Source organism: Bacillus rossius, chromosome 10 (genome assembly GCF_032445375.1).
Source record: "Bacillus rossius redtenbacheri isolate Brsri chromosome 10, Brsri_v3, whole genome shotgun sequence".
Lineage (NCBI taxonomy): Eukaryota > Metazoa > Arthropoda > Insecta > Phasmatodea > Bacillidae > Bacillus > Bacillus rossius.
The window spans coordinates 44,029,910-44,046,985 of record NC_086337.1 but is presented as its reverse complement, the minus strand read 5'-3'; the positions used below and the strand labels follow the sequence as shown (position 1 = coordinate 44,046,985).

General features: G+C 37.3%; 1 protein-coding gene across 1 annotated transcript in view; it reads left to right on the top strand.

Annotated features, from left to right (window-relative positions):
* The first annotated feature begins 956 nt into the window (after nucleotides 1-956).
* Nucleotides 957-17,076, top strand: part of LOC134536325 (cytoplasmic aconitate hydratase-like) — an 80,826-nt gene continuing 64,706 nt past the window's right edge. The window contains exons 1-7 of the mRNA XM_063376078.1: nucleotides 957-1,133; nucleotides 1,296-1,388; nucleotides 2,670-2,830; nucleotides 6,973-7,118; nucleotides 9,693-9,762; nucleotides 11,986-12,178; nucleotides 15,224-15,354. Of these exons, the coding sequence (XP_063232148.1) occupies nucleotides 1,127-1,133; nucleotides 1,296-1,388; nucleotides 2,670-2,830; nucleotides 6,973-7,118; nucleotides 9,693-9,762; nucleotides 11,986-12,178; nucleotides 15,224-15,354 (801 nt within the window). The 5' untranslated portion in view covers nucleotides 957-1,126. The remainder of the gene's footprint in view (nucleotides 1,134-1,295; nucleotides 1,389-2,669; nucleotides 2,831-6,972; nucleotides 7,119-9,692; nucleotides 9,763-11,985; nucleotides 12,179-15,223; nucleotides 15,355-17,076) is intronic.

Sequence of the window (17,076 nt, the reverse complement as noted above, 5' to 3'; positions counted from 1 at the left end):
AAATAAGTAGATTTATTGTTTATTCCTGAATTACATGTTTTTATGATAAATTATCAAGTGAACTTTTCAAAACTGTCATGAAAAAATATTTTGTAAAAGTAATTAATTCTATAAGTGGTTATAAACTATCTACTACAAACAAGATGGATGTACCATAATTTGATTAAAGGTTTATTACTATCAAATCTCGAACTAAGTTAACTCATATATTTTTGAAGTTTTAAACTAAATCAGAATTATGTCAAAGTGTGTGTGAAGAGAGCCATTTGACGAGATTTTAATTTTAATTTCACCCTGCATATTGATCACAACTCAAATAGAGCTAGCGTATATCACCATTGTTCCAAGCACCCCAATGTTGAATAATAGGATGTGTATGTATTAATTTCCACTGTATTTGGTAGAGTTTGAAAAGGGTATATATAAGAAGCCGAGAAAATCAACGAGGAGAAAATGCACCAAAATTCATGGAGTGGCCATGATTGCATGATTACAGGTAAGTTTGTAAAGCTGATTGTTGTGCCATATCAGATACATGACAAAAAACATTGGCTAAAGTGTATGTTTGCGTTGTGAAAACAGTTTGAAATGATTTTTTTTTGACAAAAATGACTTTCTAATGATAGAGATGCTAATTCATACATTCTAATAATCAAACATTATCAAGAACCATGTGCACAATAGTTTGGGCGGAAAAATATGGCAATATAAAAGATAAAAAGTGACTTAATGACGTCACATGACAATTCCTAAATCCATCCATGCCAAAATCCATGTAACAGATGATATTCTCCCGCAAATTCTTGCTTGAGATATTTTACACTTTGACTAGTTGCCAAATGTCGACTAATTTTGTGTCAAAAATTAAATGTACCTACCAGAAAACACCTTAGTTAAACGCGCTACCACACATATAATATTGTCTGTTAAATCGAACATAACCAGTTCAAGACGAGGCATCTAAACGAATGAATTCAAGTAGTGTTGATAATTCTTACGATTCTTACATTAATGGTTGATAAGGTATTGTTGCGTAAAACTAGTGTGTAGTGATAACGAGTCTTGTTATTGGTTGGAACTTGAATAGGTGTCTGCAGAGTTCAACGTGACTCAACCATTTCTCGCAATGGCAGGTAAGTATTTAATGAAAAGGATAGTTTGGTCATTTTCACATTGATTTATTACCGATATAATATTAATCATACTTAATGGAATAAATAAAATTTAATTTATTTATTTCGATATTCTATTAAGATTTTTTCAGGATTGTTCACTTAATATTCTTTTGCTTGCAGCACCGAACCCGTACAGCAAGTACCTAAAGGAAATCAAAAGGGGCGGCACAACCTACAAGTACTATCATTTACCGTCGTTGTCAAAATATTACTGTAAGTGTTTTATCATGTGTCATATAGTACATGTTCCGTAACCACATCTTTCTGTTAGGCTTTTTTAAATGTTGGACAGTTCACCTACCTCCTTATCTTTTTTACACCTACTTGAAGTTGGGTTTTGAGATTTACGCTTTACTGGTCGATCATTGCTTTTGCGGTCATGAAATAGGGCATAACTTAAAACCATTTAAGCACTTTTCAGGAATACGTTGATTTTAACACTGCCTTTATTACAGTTTTAAAATTTTCTTGAGGTTAGTTAAATTTAGATTAGCTAAGTAGATTCATTACATTAATTTACTTGCTTTTGCTGTCATTTTCAGTGTGTGTGTGGGTAGCTGAGACTGTTTTCAATGAAATATAGTTCTGATCCTGTTGTCTCGTCCCTACTGTTTTCTTGATACTAGCTGCAATATGATCCTGTGATTTTCCAGAGATCCAGCATAGCCGAGACTGTTTTGTAAGACGTGAATGTTTATCAGTACATTACAGCTGGGGCCAAGACTGTTTTCAGTCCCTAATAAGGCACAATGTACTAACAAAATTTGTTGTTTTTTTGAAAACAGTTTTTGCTACGCTACATTCTTAGGGAATCTCTGGAAAACCACAGGATCATGTTGCAGCCAGTATCAAGTAAACAGTAAGGTGGCGACAACAGGATCGGGGATCTCTTGCAATGAAAAGTCTCAACTACACTACTAAAACACAACTCAAATTTATGTGTTTATATTTATGTTACACTTAACATTTACAATAATTTACGGTGTGCAATGCATTGCATCAATCAATTTTTTGTGTAATTTTTTTAATTCTCTAACTCTCTCATTCACTATCTCTTTATATGTATATCTCTATATCTCTTGATCTATATATATATATATCTGTCCCTATATACCTATATGTATACATCTCTCTATCATTATATATGTCTCTTATAGCAATGAAAATATAAAAAATAGGTATATAAAAAGATGCATATTATGGTGCAACGTATGAAAATCTAAAAGCATATGGTGAAGAACTTTTGGAGATTTAAAATATTGAACATACTAAACATTTTTATTTACATGTAATTAAAGAGCCGCATGTGTCAAGTGTGTACCATAAGGACCAGCATCATAATTATCAATGTCATGTTACATGACTGGATTAATTTTGTGTACTTCTTGTACTTGGCTTGCTGTTCCTGCATGAGGTACTGGTTTTAGCTGTGGTAACTGAAAACTGGTATCTTGGCCACAAAAAAAAGTTGAATTTTGAAACGCGGGATTCCAGGTGTGCTGCCGTACTCCGTCAGGATCCTGCTTGAGTCGGCCGTGAGGAACTGCGACGGTGTCCAGATCTGCGAGTCTGACGTGAAGAACTTGCTCGCGTGGGAGACCACACACAAGGATAGCTGCGAGCTAACTTTCAAGCCGGCGCGGGTCCTTCTGCAGGTAGGGCTTTTGCTGGGTTCTCAGAGTCACTGTGGGACTTCATTCACCGGCCTGCAGGTAGGGCTTTTGCTGGGTTCTCAGAGTTACTGCGGGAGTTCATTCACCGGCCTGCAGGTAGGGCTTTTGCTGGGTTCTCAGAGTTACTGTGGGACTTCATTCACCGGCCTGCAGGTAGGGCTTTTGCTGGGTTCTCAGAGTCACTGTGGTACTTCATTCACCGGCCTGCAGGTAGGGCTTTTGCTGGGTTCTCAGTCATTGTGGGACTTCATTCACCGACCTGCAGGTAGGGCTTTTGCTGGGTTCTCAGTCACTGTGGGACTTCATTCACCGACCTGCAGGTAGGGCTTTTGCTGGGTTCTCAGAGTTACTGCGGGACTTCATTCACCGACCTGCAGGTAGGGCTTTTGCTGGGTTCTCAGAGTCACTGTGGGACTTCATTCACCGCCCTGCAGGTAGGGCTTTTGCTGGGTTCTCAGTCACTGTGGGACTTCATTCACCGACCTGCAGGTAGGGCTTTTGCTGGGTTCTCAGAGTTACTGTGGGACTTCATTCACCGGCCTGCAGGTAGGGCTTTTGCTGGGTTCTCAGTCACTGTGGGACTTCATTCACCGACCTGCAGGTAGGGCTTTTGCTGGGTTCTCAGAGTTTCTGTGGGACTTCATTCACCGACCTGCAGATAGGGCTTTTGCTGGGTTCTCAGTCACTGTGGGACTTCATTCACCGGCCTGCAGGTAGAGCTTTTGCTGGGTTCTCAGTCACTGTGGGACTTCATTCACCGACCTGCAGGTAGGGCTTTTGCTGGGTTCTCAGAGTTACTGTGGGACTTCATTCACCGACCTGCAGGTAGAGCTTTTGCTGGGTTCTCAGTCACTGTGGGACTTCATTCACCGACCTGCAGGTAGGGCTTTTGCTGGGTTGTCAGAGTTACTGTGGGACTTCATTCACCGACCTGCAGGTAGAGCTTTTGCTGGGTTCTCAGAGTCACTGTGGGACTTCATTCACCGACCTGCAGGTAGAGCTTTTGCTGGGTTCTCAGTCACTGTGGGACTTCATTCACCGACCTGCAGGTAGGGCTTTTGCTGGGTTCTCAGAGTTACTGTGGGACTTCATTCACCGACCTGCAGGTAGGGCTTTTGCTGGGTTCTCAGAGTTACTGTGGGACTTCATTCACCGGCCTGCAGGTAGGACTTTTGCTGGGTTCTCAGAGTTACTGTGGGACTTCATTCACCGACCTGCAGGTAGAGCTTTTGCTGGGTTCTCAGTCACTGTGGGACTTCATTCACCGGCCTGCAGGTAGAGCTTTTGCTGGGTTCTCAGTCACTGTGGGACTTCATTTACCGACCTGCAGGTAGGGCTTTTGCTGGGTTCTCAGAGTTACTGTGGGACTTCATTCACCGGCCTGCAGGTAGGACTTTTGCTGGGTTCTCAGAGTTACTGTGGGACTTCATTCACCGGCCTGCAGGTAGGGCTTTTGCTGGGTTCTCAGAGTCACTGTGGGACTTCATTCACCGGCCCCTCCATCATGAGACATGTAGCAGATGCCATTGTTAGACGATGGGTTTTCTTGGATACTCCAGTTTCCCCCCACCCTTTAAATTACGTTAATGTTCCGCTGTCATCTCATCAAATAACTTGGAAGTCGAGGAAACACTATATTTCAATTATTCACCTGCCAAAATTGTTGTATTTTTCAGTCAATAATATTATAATCCTAAGTATTTTTTAATGTCATATTATACTGTAGGGCAATTCCATATGTGACTGACTCTACATTTGACATAATTTGCAATTTGTTTATTCTTATATTACGATTAGTACTCTGTTTTTAGTTTCAATTTAAACATGGCTTTACAGCAGTTTCAACAATTATTATCTAGAGAAAAAATGGCAACCAATGATATTGTAAAATACATATAATTTATTTAGTAAAATATAAACGTGACTGACACTACATGCAAAAGGAAGTCGTTTTCGAGAGTGTTTTTAAACTTCAATAATCTTCCTCTGTACTAGCGTAATAACTACAGTTTGTGTTTTTATCGAAAGTGCATGAAACACACGACTATAAAATGTTGAAATTAAAGCTTTAAGTTATATAAAAAATTATTTATTAGTAAAATGAATTGTATCTGACACTACAGCCCAAAACGTGACCGACACTAATCTCACTTTGTGTAGTGTAAAAGGCAGTAGTATTTTTAAATGAAACCTTAGAATTTAAATCACAACACATAAATAGGAACTCTAAAATTATATTAAAGGTACAAAAGGGTAGTTAATGAACTCGTTAAAATGCTATTTTTGAACAAAATTACCACCTAAACGTAACCACTTATAATATGTTGATATACTTATAATATGAAACTAAAATAATTAAAAATAAAACCCTCTTAGAAACGAGAAATAAAATTATTTAAAAAACTTAGAACATTTCTTAACAAAGTACAAATTCTTTTAAGCCTTGCCTGTTTTGCATTTTAACTTTTTTTCCATCTTCGAGACGAACTATTGTTGTGTCTTTAATGCCAGGATTTTGGCGACTAATATCATCACGGACATAAAAATTTTTGACTTTTGCAGCTATGTCAGCAGAGATTGTTTTCTTCGGTTTGTCGTGTTTAGGCGTTATTATTTCAGGATTTATTTGTCTTGCTAATGTATGCACAACTGCTCTACATTTCAAAGGACTCAACGGCAGATTCCGTTTGACTTTTGCAACCGCTTTTCCATATGAGTTTTTTGAGGCAAATGCTTTAGTAGGAGTCTCATCTTTGGCAGATGTAGCAGTGGATTCTTACATTAGTTTTTTTTCTTTAATCTTACTTCTGTATCTTCTCATCTCTTCTGATTTTTTTTTCACGTAAGGCTTTAAGCATGTCAACTGATGCTGTTTGTTTTATCAAATGTCGTTTGCGTTTCCTGTTTTCAGATTCTTTTTTCTTAAATTCTTCAAATAATCCTTTAGCTTTCAGCTTCTCTCTCTGCTTACGCTTTCTTTCTGCAGCTGTTTTCGCCATCTATGAGAAAACGAAACAAACAAAAAGCTACATTTAATTATGATACAGGCTGTGATTGACTCGACTTACTATGTGACCGACTCTACAATGTAACTGACACTACAACAATGTTTCTTAGAGTTTAGGCATTATATTAAAAAAAATTTTTTTTACTGTCTGCATCATTTGAGTAATGCCATCAAGTGGGGAAAAATACTTATTTTCATGATAATTAAGTAATTTTACTATAGTTAGAGAGAAAAGTATGTCTATTCTGTGACTGACACTACACCTTGACACTGTAATCTTACAAACCTAATATCTCTTAAAAAAATAAAATTAACATGAATAACGCTCTCTTTATTGATATCTCATCATTTGAACAGTCAGTATATAATAATAAAATATAACAATAATTCAAAAGACTTACCGTGAAAATTTAATCAAAACTCCACCACAAAAAAAACTATCAGCTGAGCTCACGATGCCATTTCGTAAATGACAGTGTTGCCAGAAAACAAATATCAAAAAATTGCTGCCATTATAAAAACTTAGAAATAATATAGTGTTGCCACCATATTAAAGTATTTTTACTACCAAAATCAGATATTTATTTTTTTCATTTATGGCAGACTTATGTATGGAATTGCCCTGTAAAGTAACCAATACATACATTTACCTGCCATGTCACAAAAAAAAAAACTAAAAAAATAATTTACTATTTTGAACATAGTTTTTACAAAAAATAATTTAAAAAAACTTTTTTACCTAAAATAATTACGTACCATGAAACATTATATACATATATTACAAAAAAAAATTACAGATATTATTTTTTAGATATTTCTGTGATAAAAATACCATGGCTTCATAACAGTGTCTGCTGACAGCTTATCGTACACACAGACAGAGATGACTGATATATATGAGAGTATACGTAATTATATTTTATTGAAAGGGTCTTCAAGCAGACCATACAAAACTATGTCGGTGATAGTAATTGGTTGTCATATTCTTTGATGAATTTTTCGATGTCAGTGCACAGATGGAATTGCTAGGTGGTGTAAATACTTTTTTTTTTTTGCCCTATCTCGTTCAGTAGTGATCTCTGCGAGTTTGCAGGAGGTCTCGTGATATGTTTTTCAGGACTTCACAGGGGTCCCGGCAGTGGTGGACTTTGCTGCGATGAGAGACGCCGTCAATGAGTTGGGCGGTGACCCTCTCAAGGTCAACCCCATCTGTCCCTCGGATCTGGTCATCGACCACTCGGTGCAGGTGGACGTGACTCGCACGTGAGTGGCCGAAGTATGAGATCTGGTCGGGGTGTCCACTGCCTCGACACTGTTGGTATTAACCTCTTATCCCACTGGAGTGTCTGAGGGCATGGGCGTCGCAAGGATATATATTTTTGGGAGGGACTGCAATTGATTTAGTTGTTGAGGAATATCCAACCCCCGGGAAAATTTGGGGTTTGAAGGTGCAAAAAGGTGGTTTTTAGGCATTTTTCTTTCCTAAATATTCTAATTATAGTTGATTGCAATATATAATTTATTTTTTATAAAAAATATTTTCAGAGAACAAATTTGTAAAAACACAGTGCTCACATTACGACGATTGGACTAAATGCACCATGCGCAACATATGGGTTATATCACAGAAATCATATTAATAATATAACTACGAAACTAAATACATTATTGGAGGGGACGAAATTGAAAACTATTATTATTGGGGGGGACGTGTCCCCCCGTCCCCCCCGGTTGCGACGCCCATGCTGAAGGGAATTGGAGACACTTAAATAAAGGCTCAACATTAACTTTACTGTCAAATTTTGGTTACGTTAATTACATGAGCCGAAGTCATCACCTGTATGGTTATTGCCCAGTACACATATTTGAAAGAATCTAAGAGCCTCGCTATCACACCTTTTTACCTTCGCTGTTCTCTCTCGGTCTGATCTCTCGACGAGGTGGAACGCGGCGGGGAGAGTCACCGTCGTCTCGCCTCACCACAAGTCGGTCGGTTTTTGGGCATGTCTGCGGTATTTGAAACCTCGGGTCCGCGTCAGTGTCGACAATCCTCATTCCTACCCCCCCCCCCCCCTTTTTTTTTTTTTTTTGCGACGGTAACCAGCCTCGCAACGGAAGTGCTGTCGTGCTGTCGACGCGGTTGTGCAGACGCCTCTGTGTTGACGTTTGTGTCGCAGCGAGACCTGCTCGCCCGTGCGCTGAGTGCATGTCGTAACACTGCAGGGAAGTCTGGGAAATATCGGGAGAGTCAGGAAAGTAAATATTGGTCTGTAAAAAATTGAGGAATTCACGTGATTTCATGGAAATACTGCAGCGATAGTAATTTGCTCCAATTGATGCATGTACCCAGGTGTGTTAGTGCGTAGTCCATACATGCTATAAAATGAGGTACCTACACAGGTTCTGTTTTAAAGTAGGCCAGCAGTTGGGATCATTAGAGGCTGGATTTTCCTTCTTTCTTTTATAAAATTGCAAAATAGGTAAATTATTATATTTTTTTAAATTAGTCCGGGAAATATAAAAATTTTGGTATTTGGAAAGTCAGTGAAAAGTCAGGAAAATTTAATTACAGGTTTGTGGACACTGCAAATGTATGATTTCGATGGTGTTTCTAGGGCTTCTACAGCAGATTTATCATCATTTGCAGATGCAAAATCTTTGCTTTTAGATTTTGATAAATTTTTTTTCAATGCCAGCATACAAAAAATCATTTGAAAATTTCCCACACATGATGCAGTACCTAAACACTGTGACAAATACTATTTGCTGTATGATACCAGTTAAAGCAATATTACAATTTTCCTAGCAAAGATGTTTTAGATACAATTTTTTTTTAACTTAAGAGGTTTTGCATCTTCAGTGAACATACTTTTATATTAGGCCTTTGCTTGGTACCCGCATTCTAACCAAATATCACTGCTGTATGCCTGTTTGCTTTACTAAAACTAACAAAAAGTATTCTCAGTTAAATTGATTTTAGTTACATTAATTTTGTTTGAGTACTATTTTGATTTTCAGTTAAACATGTGTTTCAATTTGAAATGCAGTTGTAGATAAGTTTTGAGCACATAGTAATTTAATTTTTTACTCTTCTGAGGGAAGGTCAGTCATTCAGAATTCAGATATTATATTTTGAATTGAGATTTTAGTCTTGCAAGGCTTTCGTAAGATTACCTTTGAGTCTAGTTTTTTTTTTTTTTACATGGTCTCTGTGCAAAATTGTAGTTAAGACTTCATTTGCATGTGAAAAATGTGCTGGTCTGTTCATTATCTTGCAGAGAGAATAATAATGATGCATTGCTAGCAGCCTGTTGTTGACCTTGAGCTGTACTCTTTGTACATCACACCGTTATGTAATATGGAAATTGGCCTTGGTCCTTTACTTTTTTTTTTCACACTGATTGCTACTACACATTTTAATTCTAGTTGTTATTTTGAATTTAGAATACATACATATACTATTTTGCTGCAGATTCGAGTTATTACTTTTGAACAAAGTTATTAAAATGAAAGATGACATTTCCCAAAAAAAATAAAGCTGAAAAGTTAGTAGTAATGTAGATTTAGGTTTAGACATAAATCCATAAATTACATTGTGACTCAATTCACAACATGTAAATGATGGTCAAAATTCAAATTTGATCAAAACATGGTTGGTTGTGCAACTGTTAAAAACAAATATGTAAAAAAAAGGGATTTGCAAGAATAAAACAACCCATTTCTATGTATCTATAAATATTGTATCAACTACCAGCTTAGTAAAAAAAAATTGATTTGTATTTATCATGTTTTGGTGAATTGTGCTAATGATTTTTTTTTTAAAAATTGTATTTTCAGACCTGATGCGGCTCAGAAAAATCAGGATATAGAGTTTGAACGGAACAAGGAAAGGTTCACATTCCTTAAGGTAACTGATGTTATTTGTCATGGTCGTTGATTTTATGTTTAGATGTACATATTTATAACTAAGGATTGAGTGCTGGTTGCTAGTTGAACTAAACTCTTTCATCATTAAAATCAAAGGCCCTACTGGTTAGATTCAACTGTAGTGTTTAATAACATGGATAATGAAATTAACCTAGCATTTTGTTCATTGCATCTCAAATTAACTACAGCCACTCCTCAAAAAATCACTGTTAAATTTGTGCGGTTTTGAAGTAACGATGCCAATAAATTATGGAATAATTCAAAGTAGCGCTTTTTTCATTTAATTGAATTTTTATTTCTATGCGCACACAATGGCAATGATACTTGTTTTGCATTAAACTCAATGCGATAAATTAATAATGTGACAACTCAACAAACAATATTGTGTTCTAGAGGAGCCCATTCATCGTGAAGCATTACAGATCTGAAAAAATCAGGGCATCAAGATTGGAGTTCATATTCCTTGAATATGGACTTAAGAATAATTGTTGAAAACTGTACTAATGCGTACAGAATTATGCCTATGAGGGAAATTTTCAAATTATTTTAATAAGCAAAATAGTGTACTCTGAGGGAATAAACAGCTTAAGTCTGCAGCTAACATTTGATCTAAGTGTGTTTCAAGTTACATGTTAAACAAGGGGGAAACCAATAAAAACTGTATTTTTGTCATAAAAAATGTATTACCTTTTTTTTTTTTACAAAATTCCTTCAGTCACATTCAAAATACTCACCTTTAGATGTGATGCACTCGTCAAGTCTTTTTTTTTTTTTTCTCCCACTGTTTGAAGCACCTCTGGAAGTCTTCAACTTTGATATCCTCCAGTGCCCTTTGCAAAGCTGTTTTTACCACCTTCACTTTATAAAAATGCTTCCCTTTTAGATTTTTCGTCATTCTCGGGAACAGGAATAAGTCGCACAGGGCTAGGCCTGGCAAATATAGAGGGTGGGGTACGACTGACCCTTTCTTGAGAGGCCAGCTCGCGGTTCACTCGTAAGACTGTGTGCAGGGGAGTTGTCGTGATGAAGGAACCAGTCACCTGATCGCCAAAGTTCCAGGCAATTCCTCCACACATCCTTTCGCAAACGTCTCAATACTTCTAAATAAAAGTGCTGGTTAACAGTCTGGCTAAGGGGAACAAATTCCCGGTACACAATTCCACGAACATCAAAAAAGACGATGATAATGATCATCGTCTTTATCACTTGACTTCACTTGTCTAGTGTTTTTGTTCTGGGGGAGTTGGAAGTCTTCCACTGGCTTGACGCATTCCTCTGTTTCTGGGTCGTAGCCGTAACCCCAAACATCACCTGTAATGGCTTTTGTCAGAAAGTTTGAATCACTTTCAATCTTGGTTCAAATTCAATAAAATGTTTTTTAATCCTCACTATTAACAATAGTTTGCTCATTAATGTTTCTTGTGATTTACAGGAACAAATAATTATATTCTAATTAAGATCTTATCATTTAAATAATTTGAATAAGTTTTAAAGTATACCCAGCTAAATATTCCTCTAAAGTGTAAAAAAAAAAGAGGAAATAAATAAATTTATTATTTAAAAAAAATTCTTATTTTGAAGGAAATCCCCTCTCTGTAGGAAATGCCCATTCTATGGATAATCCTCTCCTCCTGTAGGGAAATACACTTTCTGTGATTTAAGTCCCAGTCAGATGTGCATTTTGCTGAACTTCATTTCTTTGTTGTTATAACTTTTCTGGTTCAACATGAGTGGCAGAAAGTGGGGTTGTTATAATATAGCTTTCATTTAAACATGCTGAGAACTAAAATAACTAATGTAATGAAAAAAAAAGGTTTTTTTTTCTAACCCTGTGTTCAATGCGACTACATAGGATATAACTAGAGACCCGTGAATTTCGTGGATTCAATGAATGACCTCCAGGATAGACTCCAATATGCTCAACACACACTTGGGCAAATGCCAACTGTTCATTGGCTGTTGACTTGTGAGTCGCCTCGACTGGGTGGCCTGTGATTTGACACTTCTATGAGTGAGGGTCTCTAATTGGTCCCTCAGTCCTCCAGATTAACAGAGAACCAATGACAGAAGCAGCACTAAGGTATAATTATTTGGATTTCAGCATAGGACGAAATGAATCCGCGAAATTCAAGGGTCTCTAGATATAGCGTGTCGTGAGAAGTTCTCCCGGTTTTAACGAGCATGATGGTGCTCTTGTTCCCAGTGGGGCGCCCGGGCGTTCACCAACATGCTGATCGTGCCGCCGGGATCCGGGATCTGCCACCAGGTGAACCTGGAGTACCTGGCCCGGGTCGTGTTCTCCGACGGGGGAGTCCTGTACCCGGACTCGGTGGTTGGGACGGACTCCCACACCACCATGATCAACGGCTTGGGCGTCCTCGGCTGGGGGGTCGGAGGCAAGTCCCGCCTGTCCGGACGCTTCCCGAGCCGATCGTCCATCCCTCTCCCTCTTTCCTTTTGGTCGGACCAGCGACTGTGTTCTTGTCGTGCTGTTCCGGCTCTGCATTTTGCCGTACCCTACCTTCCGCACCACATGCAGAATGTGTGCTGGGCGAGATGTATCACCGACCAATAGCTACTAAGATGTATAATGAAACATTTCAGAGCAAAAAATAAATTTATTAAATGTTGCACATGTGCAACAAATCATAGCTTTTTTTTTTACCTGTGGTGGGGTCGAAAACAGCAGCACGTGAATTATAAATGCTAGCTGGCTGTTACGCAAAAAATTAAATTACTCGGAACATGAAGCAAGCTTATACCGGCTAACATGTCCCGCTGAACCTTGAGCCCAATCTTAATCTCGATATTAATTTTAAGTAATAAAATTTAAATATGCAAGGGAAGGGAGGGTAGCTATACATTACACCATAAAAATTCATACTAATATGAGCGACTAGAAATGTCAATACAAGTTCTTGAAATCTATGCCGTGTGACAAGGTTTCTGTAACAGTGAACAGGTGATTCATTGTGTGGTGCTTAAAAAAATAAATCTGTGGAATTTACAAGTTAGGAAGGTCGGTCCCCTAAGTTCCCAGTGAAACTGTTCAATTCTCAAGTGGTTATAGGAAAACAAGTTACACTCCACTCCTACACCAGGTGTCTAGAAATACTGCTATGTCGTTGTTACGCTGTGTCGCCTCCTATTGGGCGTATTTTTTGAAGTGGTCACCACATGCTTGTAATGCCTACTTGTGATTGGTGCTTGCTTTCCCTGCATGTAGTGCCTACCTGTGATCGGTGCCTGCTTTCCCTGCATGTAGTGCCTACCTGTTGTAGCACCTATGTCATAGCACCTACCTTAATTTGGGGGAGGGGGGGGGCTTTTTCTGGGTGTGATGGCTTCCCACTGTAGTGCCTGCCTGCTTTGGCATTTGTGTAATTTTTTTTTTCTATATTTAAATGACATGTTTTATTTAATTTTATTTATTTACATTTGTACAATGCCCACAGTTTGGGAACTTTTTTAGGTGGGCACAACATACAAAAAAGTACAAAAGTACAGGCATTGCAAGTGCCAAACCCATCCAGGCTCTTAAGTGCAGGTAGGCACCACCTGCAAAGAGAGAACTCAAACAAAGTAGTCACTACCAGCAGATAGCCAACTGACACCGGCAGGGATTACAACACACAAGACAAACACAAAGAACATAAATAAGACAACACGAGAACAGACAAATACGTAGATACAAATATCGAAAGGTAACAAAAATATTAGTGATGGGCCGAGACTCGAAAATTCGAGTCGAGTCGAGCGAGTAGCATCAGCTCGGCTCGGCTCGGCATTCGAGTTTATTTTACTCGACGGGGCGAAACTCGAAAGGAAATTCGGGTAAAACTCTATGATAAAATATAATAAAATTGAATTACAATAAATTCTTAATATCTCCTTACGTGACTTCGGCCGACACTAAAAATTACGTACGTAAGACCGAAACACGTACTTACAAACAATGACGACAATCGGCCATATTATTTATATTTTAGTTTTACATATTGCCAACTTAACAGGTGTGACCACATAGCAAAGAAGACGAACACATTTTTAATAAACAAAACACGAATTAAATTTTATAATCATAATATCGGCAGAAATATTACTTTTTTTTAGTAAATCCGTGCTACAATCGGCGCAACGTTACAATAATAAATTAACGGTAGCGTTATATTTGTGCGCATGTTTGCGACTGATACGCCACCAATCACGAAATGGCATTTAAAAAAACTTTGCTCCACTAATTTTAGGAAGTATAGGTTGGCGAACTTGAATTTTTTTTCCGTGTTTGTTTACACTATTACGTTCGGCGAGATTGCGTTTTGTATAATTGTTTGCTATCCAAGTTAAGTGGCAAGTTAAAATTAATTATGAAGTATAAAGTATTTTATAAAGTGTAACTATTCAATACAAATACAAAAGCATGTATTGGTTGGAAGTGCCAGCTTGCGATTGGCCGGCAACGTAACGGCGTTAGTGTTGTAGCAATAATCTTTAAATGTATTATATTTGTTATGGGAACGTTTATTGTAATGTTGCGCCAATTGTAGCACGGCCTTACACTTCCCATAAGTGAAAGTTTTCAAAAATGTTCTAATGATTGTGTGAAACTTACCCTAACCTTCGCGCCAACAAGCCTAAATTATATTCAATGTTTTTTATTGACTCGTGAATGCTACAGGCCGCAGCTAACTCGTTCGGTTCAAAATAAGGTAAATATGTAGTTGAGCGGTATTTGCGAAAAAAAAAAAAATGTTAAAAATCTGAAAATACTTTTATTATATGCTCTTTAAATTCCTCTTTTCATTAAAGCCGGCGGATATAAGAAATTTCAAATAATTTAGGAGATATCGAATTTTTTAATTTTCACAGTTGGGCGATATTTGTTAAATAAAATTTAAAAATTTCGAAAATACTTGTATTCTATGCTCTATACCTCAATTATTGAATTGTATTATATCAGTTAAGAATTTAACCTGAATGAATTATTTGTATTAATACTTGTATTTTAAATATATTTGATTAAGTGGGCCATGATATAACAAGACAACCATCTAAGGACTCTTAGCAATAAAGTGCAAATATTCAAGCTCGACTTAAGTGTCAAAGATTCAAATAAAAATTCAGACTCGAATCGACTCGACTTGCATTTATGATCTACAAACTCGACTCGAATCGACTCGAACTAATTATTGTAAAATTCGACTCGACTCGACTCGACTTAAAAATTTGCAGGTTCGTACATCTCTAAAAAATATGAAATAATGTGTCGTGCCCGCCTCAAAAATGTTTCTCTAATGTTGATAGACATGGCACAAATTTATCAATAAGTAGTAATTATAGTATTAATTACATTTACAATAGCAAGAATTAAATAAATTTTATAACTTTCAGCTGTTTGAATTTTTTCATGATATCAATGTTTTTATCCTCCTGCCCTCTAGGCATCGAAGCAGAAGCAGTGATGTTGGGTCAAGCCATCACGATGCTTGTTCCGCAAGTGGTCGGGTACAAAATAGTTGGCAAGCTTGACCAGTACGCGACGTCAACAGACGTTGTGCTCACCATCACGAAGGTTCGTTTTGTTTCATGTGTGTTCGCTATGTGTTTATGATGTTGATTATTATTGCAGTAGCGACAGCATTGTTAATTACCTAGCATTGTTAATTACCTATCACAGGTTAATAAAAATACATTTCTCAGTTCTTATTGTGAACTAGTAGTAAACACTTTATCATAGACTTAGCTACCAGGCTTGGAATTTGCAAAAGATATATTTTTTGTATAGTACAGTGAAACCCCTTATTTACGTTACCGTAATTTACGTTTTCCCGTTATTTGCACTATATTCTTCAGGTCCCGTTTAGTTCCCATATAGTCCAATACTATACTTTCCCGCGAATTACGTCTCAAAAATCGAATCCATCCCGCTATTTACGTCACCTAACAACCATAAACAACCAGAAAATACCTTGGAGCTAGTAGGCAATGAACATTTTAAATCGCAAAATATACATATTTTATAACATGAAAAATTGCTTTTATTTCTAAACATGTAATAATTTAAGCCTAGGCATGTAAAAGTACGAGTAATTATAGCAGGAGACAATCTAAAATGCACGAGGGAAAAACGTAAACTCACGAATGTACAAACATGGCTGCTTGTAAGTTCTGATACTGTATTTATGTCACAACTTAGCCGAAATACTGGTACGAGACATAAACTTCACAAGATAAAATGAGCGGAGTCTTGGTAACTGTTTTATACGTCTTTTATAATTTCGGAAGTATTGTACAGTTGACGCATATTTTTTAAACTAACCATTTATTTCTGGGGATCGTAAATAATTATTGGTATTGAGACATCACGATAAACGTAAACTTGAACATGTCACGGCAGCGAGAAAACGGGTGCGTATACCAATAAACTGGTATTAGAACTGGATAAAATTGGTACACGGGAGGTGGAGCTTATATATTTTTCCGCTAAGCTCGCATCTATTGGTTGGCTGCTGATGGCAGGTCATGAGTCTGGGTGGAGCATAGAGTGCGCATGCGCCGCCGCGTCGTTACAGCAGCTGACCGAGTACAATGACCTATCTCCGCGTACAGCGCGCTTTTGACGGTAAATTTTCATCAATTTGCGGCTTTTATTTTATTATTTTTTTTTTTTTTAATTTTTACTGTGAGCAATGTGTATGTAGCCCATATTTGATATAAACCCTGCTGGTTGCAACTGTATTATAATCTCCTTGAACAGCCAAAAAAGCAAGCAGAAGAAAATTTCAAAATTTTTTGTTAGGAAGTACAGTAAAACCTCAATTAACGAATATTTTATTTAACGAAAAAACCCATGCAACGAAATAAAATTTTGGTCCCGCCGAACCGCCATAAGATCAATGCTGTTTTAACCTCTAAATACCGAATTTTATTTGTTACGAAATAGTGAAATTCCCTTTACAACGAACTGCCGCTTTTGAAAAACACGCAAAAATAAACATCTACAAGACATTCACTAATTTTTTTTTGCATTCACTGCTTTAAAAATACGTGCGTATAACCGTAAAATAATATGCACCATCGCGGAATACAATAAATAAACAAAGCATCATGGATAACACACGTCGTGTATATATGCCACACCGTTCAAAATGGCGGGTACATTTAGCGCTAGTGGCGGAAACCTCTCGTACCATCGCTCTGGCAAGACGAACAACTAGTATATTTTGCGTTTCTATGGTTAAAGATGTGCACACACAAATATTTTTATCTATGGTGGAGTATATTTTCCGTTTTT